This window comes from Aspergillus niger (genome assembly GCF_000002855.4).
Source record: "Aspergillus niger supercontig An17".
NCBI classification, from domain to species: domain Eukaryota; kingdom Fungi; phylum Ascomycota; class Eurotiomycetes; order Eurotiales; family Aspergillaceae; genus Aspergillus; species Aspergillus niger.
Window position 1 is genome coordinate 274,276 of NT_166532.1, and position 7,861 is coordinate 282,136.

General features: G+C 53.6%; 3 protein-coding genes across 3 annotated transcripts; 1 reads left to right on the forward strand and 2 right to left on the reverse strand.

The window, feature by feature from the left end:
• Positions 1–617: 617 nt before the first annotated feature.
• On the reverse strand, positions 618–3,107 carry An17g01170 (uncharacterized protein; the record flags this gene model as incomplete). The annotated part of the gene is made up of 1 exon (XM_001398309.1): positions 618–3,107. One exon carries the CDS (start codon positions 3,105–3,107, stop codon positions 618–620), a length of 2,490 nt encoding a protein of 829 aa, XP_001398346.1.
• Positions 3,108–4,592: 1,485 nt separating this feature from the next.
• Positions 4,593–6,527, reverse strand: An17g01180 (uncharacterized protein; the record flags this gene model as incomplete). Its single annotated transcript, XM_001398310.3, has 1 exon — positions 4,593–6,527. The coding sequence occupies one exon, from the start codon at positions 6,525–6,527 to the stop codon at positions 4,593–4,595; it is 1,935 nt and encodes a 644-aa protein (XP_001398347.1).
• A 470-nt stretch (positions 6,528–6,997) lies between these two features.
• On the forward strand, positions 6,998–7,861 carry An17g01190 (uncharacterized protein; the record flags this gene model as incomplete). Its single annotated transcript, XM_059745451.1, has 5 exons — positions 6,998–7,038; positions 7,144–7,183; positions 7,292–7,365; positions 7,451–7,580; positions 7,730–7,861. Coding segments are annotated over 5 exons (417 nt in total), but the record flags the coding sequence as incomplete, so codon positions are not given.

Consider the following 7,861-nt stretch of genomic DNA (forward strand, 5'->3'; position numbering starts at 1 on the left):
TTTATTTCTTTTGGTTTCAGAAGACTTTTCTGATGAGAGAGGTATTTGATGTTTTTGAGACTGGAGAGACTGAGAGGTAGTAGTAGACTTGCAGTGTGGAGGAAAGTCAGTGGAAGGCAGTGGGAGGGAAGAGGATAAGAATCGAAGGCAAGAAAAACCCGTCGATTGTTGTCATGGCAACCACCACCATTACCACTGCCCGAAGATGTCATTCATTCATTGCCCATTACCTGAATTAACCACCGAAGGTATCTAACTAAGAAAATGTCCATTCAATAATCACTGTTAATGGTCATGGGTATATACATCATCTCATCATGTCGCGTAGCTGTACTCCGTACTCCTCTACAATATGTGTACATACAAACATACATATTCCCTGCATCTCTCCTGCACTCTATCCGGTTGTCACCAGCTGCTGCCGTGACCAGCAGCAATACATTTACACTTCCCCCAGGAATGACAGCCGGCTAGCCACTCAGCCAGATAAGCTCGTCTGCAGCTGTTGGCCTGGAAACACGCGGCCGAGTCATCGCCACCGCGCTGAATCCTGCAGCCAGACTGCAACCTGGTCTGTCATGTCGGGTTCCACATGCCACGACCATCCCCCATCACTACTAGGCCTCGGTCACCGCGGCATTCCGTCCGTGAGACACGGGTGAATCGCCCGAGCTAGATGATTCCTCAATGGACTCCTCGCCTCCCTTGAGGTCAGGCGGACTACTGCGCGATCGGACTGGTGGCGCCACCTCCGGCAGTGCCAGCGAGTTCCCCCTCTGGTTCTCCGCTTCCTCCGACGAGCTCATCACGTCCGAGACTGGCGTCGGTGGAGAGTATGCCAGCGTGGGACTAATCGGTCCATCTTCCTGGGAATCCTCAGACAGGTTGCGTCGGTGACCGCCCGCGCGCCGACCCGACGATGTCGGGCTGACGGACGGCGATCCAAACGGAGGTGACGACGACCGCAGACTGTACGACCGCGACACCATGTTCTGCATGCTGGGCAACTCGATGTAGCTGCTGACGGCACCACGTGAAAAGAGCACCAGTCCAAAGCAGAAGAGGATCATGATGCTCTGGATGACGGCCACCCGCTTCTGGAAGACCAGTTCGTCGGCGAGGACGCCCAGCTGCGCGCTCAGCGAATGCACCTCTTGATGGTACTGGATGCGCTGGTGCTCAAACTCAAGCGCCACGCTCTTCCAAACGTTATCGTACTGCTCGCGGAATTGCTTCAATTCATGAAGTACCGTCACGTTCAGCTGCTCCAGGAACGTGGAAGTCTTGGCCAGCTGCCGTTTCTCAACTTTATTGAATGCGTCGCGCAATATCCGCGACTGCTCTTCGATGTAGAGTAAGGATAGACTGGAGTTAGATTCCAGCATTTGTAGTCGCTTATTCACAGACTTGAAGAATGACTCTTGCGTAGTCGGGTTCGCAGAAGGAGGCTGTGTCGCTGTTGACCGCGTCGTCTCCGCGGCGACGCTTTGCTCCTCCTTAGTGAAGCCAGTAGACCGGCTATCGGCTTCACCTTGTGATGTAGTCTCTGGACCAGCCGTGGTAGCAGACGAAGGGGCCGAGTCAACATTCGGGCTAACAGTCATTTTCTGCTCCCCTGCCTCCTTGACCGGAGCTTCGTTTCCAAGAGGCGCAGCGTCGTCGCCCTTGGGAGGCGTAGCATCAGTAGCTGACGGGCGATTGAGAGACGCCTGTGTCCCTTCATCCCCAGCAGCTGGCGAGTCATGAATACTACAGGTCCAAGGAACCCCCCAAAGCTGCATCATGACCGCCTCATCAACAACCGGTCCGGGGTTAGGGCAAGTCTCCGGCGTCTGCTCGTCCACCTTCTGCTCAATCGGGCCTGCTGCCGCTGCAGCATCCACCGTAGGGATCGTCTCTATCTCAGCAGCCACCGGCGCAGGCTCAAGCTCTTCATCGGCCACCACATCGTCTGTCCGACTAACCTCACCATCATGTTTATACTCCTCCAACATCGTCGTCCCATGCACGCGAATCAAACTGAGCGGACAAAAGAACTCATTCCCATAATGCGTGAGAAACTCAATCTTGACATACCGCGCCCAGATAAGAGGATTCTCCACGGCAAACGCCTGAACCTCCCGCGTATTCCTCGCCTCGTAGACACCCAGCTCGCGCCACTGGTCCAATTTCGCCGGATACCGATCCGATACGCTGACGCGAAAGGTATGGAAGATGGAGCTAAAAAACTCATAGTTGGCCAACACCACCGTATCGACCAGGATATCATCGCACAGCTCCAGAATCAAGAACTTGTTGTTAGCCCGACACTCGTTGAGCATATAGCTATCTTTATTCTCGATCAACACCGAGGACGACCCCGTACACTCCGGATTCGTCTTCAGCACCGTCGCGGCGCAATCAAACGATGCATAGTTGAACCTTTCTTTACACGTGGTGCCCGCATCTTTCGACCGCGATACACCCCCAGCCGGCGGCACACCATGCGCCAGGGAATCAACATCCCCAGCAGAACCCGCCTCTCCACCAGTAACCCCAGTCGACACACGCGCACCCCAAGATGTCGGCTTCGCCGCCTCAGGCGTATCAGCCCCAAAGCCACCAAAATCCAACTCAATTTCGACATCCTCGCCCAGCGAATCCAACGCATTATTTATCCCCGTCGGACGCCGCCGCCCTTCCTTCCCAGCAGCAGCAGCAGCAGCACCGCGCCCGCCGACATTCTCCGCCGACTGGCCAACCTTCGCCAGATTCTGCTTCTTCCAATCCTCGAATGACAGGAAATTCGCATTATCGAGCGGCGACTCGGTATCAAGCTCGTGATCGGGCCGTGCGCTGCTCTCGGACGAAGCCATGGAAACAGACACAGCGGAGAGCGTCTCCTCGGGCGCTTTCAGCAACGGTTGTTGTTCTGCGGGGATAGGAGTAGCCGGCTCCGCTTCCCATCGCGTCTCAGGACACTGAGGCCACTGGATGAACTCGGCCTCAGCGACTTGCCAGCGCGGGGCGGGACATATCGTCTGACTGGGGTCTGCGGTTGTGCCGTCAATCCAGGTGGAGATTAGAGTCATCCAGGGAATCCATTGTGAGGCTGTCCAGCTGGTCATTTTGACCGTGTCGCAATGCGACTTTTTCTCTTTCTGGCTGTCTTCCGGACAAGTAGCAGGTAAGATAGGATAAGAGGTCGATATGATTATGTATTTCTGGCAAAATTCATTGCGCTATGTACCGTAGGGACTGATGTGTGTGTGTATGGGTATGTAAAATGCTATTATAGACCGAGGGGAGACGGAGCGAAGAGAGTTCAAGTTGGTTGGTTAGTTAGCTCCTTATCAGTAGTTACCGGCGCGCCCCTTCAGGGGATCGTAAGTAGTCAGACGGATCAGCAAGAAGGCCCAAGGATAAAAGGGTGTAACAACTCCCGAGAAAGTAAAAGAGGTCAGCAAAGTAGGTAGGACACGTCGCGCAAGAGGCCACACGCCAGAAACACCGCCTCTTTGCTCACCGGGTGTGAGATGGCGTTGTCGCGCGAGGATAGATTGAGGGTGTCTGGCTGTCTTTCTCCATTCTTTCCCGCGGCGGTCTGGAACGGAGGCCTGCCACCGCCTTCTCTCCCGCCACTGGGACTAACCACTAACCACTAGTACTAGGCTATACTTATACTAGACTATCTGGGTAGTTGATGGGACAAACCTACGGTGTAGAGCCCGTGAGTCACACCAGGACAGCTGGCAATCTACATTGACCTGACTTACAATGAAGATGGGGAGATACCCAGTCTACAATATACACTACGCAGGCAAATTAAAAGTCAATCCACATCGAATCATAGTAGATTCCTCTGGCTATCCCCAGTATCCTCGTATCACTCTCACCATACCAGCTAGTTACAGTACAAAGAAACCAGTCCTGCGCCTGGTCGGCACAGTCGCCTCAAGATGTGGATGAATGGCCATAGTAGTCTTGCTTTTCCATGACTTTCTTTTTTTTTCATTGTTATCTTCGTAGATTCCTGGTGGCCTCCGGGCCACCCGCCATCGTCCTCCGCCTGCCTCGTCGTCCAGGCCCCCGTCAAGTTGAACCATTTTCTTTTTGGGTAAGAAAAGTTGAAAGGATGACATTGTGCAAAGAATGGAAAGGGTGAAGAGAAGAAGAGAAACAAAATCACATCCTCCACAGAACAATCCCTCCCAAATCCAGCAGATGAGTCACTTTTCGACCGCCCATCCCCATGCTTGCTCCTTCGAAGAGTGCTATATTATACAGGATAGGAATCAAAACACTAGCACCTCCGACGTGAGAGGCTTGCCGAATACAAACAATCTATCGTAACGGTAGAGAAGAAGAGGGGATAATAAAATATTGAATATAAGGCTGCCGGATGCACCCAACGCGGGTGCATCTAAGCCGAGTGGAGAGACGCTTCAAAATCGATCAAAAAAAAGAGAAAAGAAGAAAACAAGCCGGAGAAGTTTGGTTGTCGGTAGATAAAGTTGTTTGGAATTTGCCACTCTTGTCAGCGTAATTTGGTCGGTACAACGAACAGGAATCGGATTAGAGCAGAGCGGGAACGAAGGCAGGAGGCATGGTTCTTAAAGGTGGAGATCATGCCAGCCACCAACGAGGTCGAGATCCTCATCGATACTGCCATCGTAGTGATGAGGAACCTTCACGTTGGCAGCCTTCGGTGACTCCCAGGCATCGCGACGCCGTCCCTTCTCCTGGAAGGGGCGTCGGCGGCGATCGTGGAAGGAAGACTCCTCCTTCTTGGCGGCCCAAGAGCCATAGTCGAAGCCGGAAGATCCCAAGCCCCAGTCCTTCCTCCAACTCATGTTGAGAGGGAACTTCTTGCGTCCGAGTGAAGCCTCAGGAGACTTGTAGTTCCTCCTCCGGTCACCCAGGGCAGCCCATTTGTCCATGTTGGAGTTCTTCGGAGGACTGTCCGGAGTGCGAGGGGGAGTCTTGAGGCCAGTGGGGGCCGTAGGAATATTCCAAGACTTCCCGGGGGTCTCATCGGATGGCACCGAAGGCTTGGGTTGCTGAGCGCGAACGTTGAGCATAGAAGGAGTCACAGAATCCCGAAGGCCCGTCAGCGGGCCGCAGAGCTCAGGAACGTTGCCCTCGACAGGGCTGCTGCTTTCGTGGCTCCAGCTACGGGAGTTCTGCTCGCGCCGCTGCTGGAAAGCCAGGTCTTCGGTCTCGGATTCCTCCTCCTCATCCCACAGATCACTCCAGCTCTTGGAGATCTGCTCGTCCTTCTTCTTACCAAAGACCATGGAAAGAGAAGGCAAAGGCTTGGTGGTGGGAAGTGATCCGGTGATGGGCACCGGATCCGACGGTGGGGGGAAACGCAGCTCACTCTTGCGGAAAGCAGTCGGCCGGAACGAATCTCCAAGAGCAGATTCCAGAACAGATGCCATGGAGGGAGTGCCCTGGTGAACGGAGAACCACGATGTGCCAGCAGTCTCCGAAGGAGGGAAGAGATCCTCCGAATAGCTCTCGTTGTCGGGAATGGCCGACAGCTGCCGAATCTGCTGAGGGGGGCTGGCCTGGAGGGCTTTGGCCCATGGGAAAGAATCGCCCTGGTTGATGTGCGGGCTCTGGATGGAAGGTGTTCGGAGAGGCTCGCGGTTGGCACTTGCGGGAACGACCTCGCGGTCATCGGTGCAGAACTCATCCAATGCTTCGTCATCGGTAGTAAAGGAGACAGTCCGCATAATGGAATCACGAATACCAGAAAGGGAACGCTTCTCGGGGTCGATAGCCAAAGCAAATCTCAGGATCTCAAAGGTATCCTGGGACATGTTGGGGAAAATGTCGAAGAGTGATTGGCGGTCGCGGACATAGTCCGCGAAGAGGATATCGGATTCGGTGGGAGTAGCGAATGGGTTCCGCGCGAAGAGAACGTTGAGCAGGCAAATACCAACCGCCCAGATATCGGCCTTGGCAGGAGAGTAGCCAGAGCTCGAAGGGTCGTACTGCTCCGGAGCCATGTAGCGGTCACTTCCAACGCATGCCTCATGACTCCAGGTATCCCGGGTCGCCAAACCCAAGTCACCCAGCTTCATGGATCCATCCTGCATCAAGAAGATGTTCTCTGGCTTGATATCACGATGGTACATGCCATTGGCGTGCATGAACTCGACAGCGCTGACCAGCTGCAACATGAAATCACGCACGTGCTCCGTCTCCAAGGGGCCACGGTTGAGCCTGATGGCCTCATACAGATCGCCGTTGGAACAGTACTCCAAAACGAGGTACATGTGAGCATCTGTTTCGAACGAATGGATGAGGTTGACGATGTTGGGGTGGTACGCAAGGCGTCGGTGGCAGTCGAGCTCTTCGAAACGAGCATCATACGGCGAGGCACCACCCTTGGTCAGGCACTTGATAGCAACGTCCTGGCCGGTCTTGTTGTCGGTAGCAAGGAAGACCATGCCAAATGAACCATGGTTCAGAGGGGCGACGGTGCGAAAGCGCCCATCAAGGAGCTGACCCTCCACAAAGCTGTTCTTCAGGCACTCCATATCTGATATATACTCGAACTAGACGATATTCTCCCAGAGATGTTCGTTCCAGTGGTTTATAGCAGGCGATGGATGTCACAAGGCGGATGCAAGAATAATTCAAACAGCCAGACAACCAAGACGGTCAAATGCCAAGCAGATCTCGACACCGAGAATAGAAGTAGAAAGATGAAGAGCGAGAATAAAGTAGAAAGAAGACAAGAAAACAACCGGCTTGTTGAGTCACAGTTTCATATAAATACCGGGAAGAGAGGATATGGAGACAAACGAAAAGAAAATAATGACGACGAGTAGGCGCGAAGCGCAGTGCAGATACCCTTAGGAGAAGGGTGATTGACGACGGCTAGGAAATAGAAAAGACTGTTATGAGTGCATCTGTATATCGTTTCACCAGTGTAGAGGCGCGAAGCCCGAGGAACGGAAGTATGTCGAGAGAAAGAATGTGTCGAAGTGAATGACTATGTCCGGCAATGGGACACCAAATGGAAGGACCAAGGGAGAACAACGCTGCGTAATATCGTGACTTGAACACCAAATGTATAAACAAACAAGGCTCGTAACTGAAAAGGCCTTCGAACACCAGGCTGAAGGGCCGGAGAGGGGTCGTGACTCAAAGGGGAGGGGAAGTGATCGAGGACGGGACCGACGGCTATAAGGTCATAAGTCGCCCGATGATATATAGTCCGGAGATTTGAGAAGAGGAACTATATAGGAGGTATAGCGGGGCTTTGGACAACTGGTATGATGGATCTTCAGGCCCGTAGGTGAACGAGATGAAGAACCGAATACCAGCACCCGGCCCAGGTTGCGCGGCGGACGGATGGACAACTAAGCAGAAGTTGACCTCACAGTAGACGCAGAACCCTCAACACGTATCTCTGCAATTGAAACGTAGCACGCGGCTTTGAGACGGTTGGTTTGAGGGAAGGACTCGTGGGTCTGAGGAACTCTCGACGTGGTTGGCTTGAGATGAGTCACGCAGGGTGTTCGGAAGGCCAGGCAGGAAGACAGCGGCGAGGCAGATTAGACCGTAGAGGACAGGACAAGTACACTGTTCTGAAGTAGATCTGGTGGGGAAGACTTTGGCAATGTGACCTAATCAGAGGATTGCAGGCAGTACTATATCGTGTCGCGATAGAGGTGGTGAGGCGAAGAGGAAGATGATGGGGTGGCGATAGTTGATGATTGGGTTGGGTTGGCAGGCTGATTGGGGAAGCGCGGATGTAGGAAGGAGCAATGGATTGGTAGCTGGGACGCTGGAACGAAGAGATGAAGGATGGAGGATAGGAAGGAAAAGGGGGAAGCGAAGAGTAGGAGAGAGAAGAGAGAAAGGA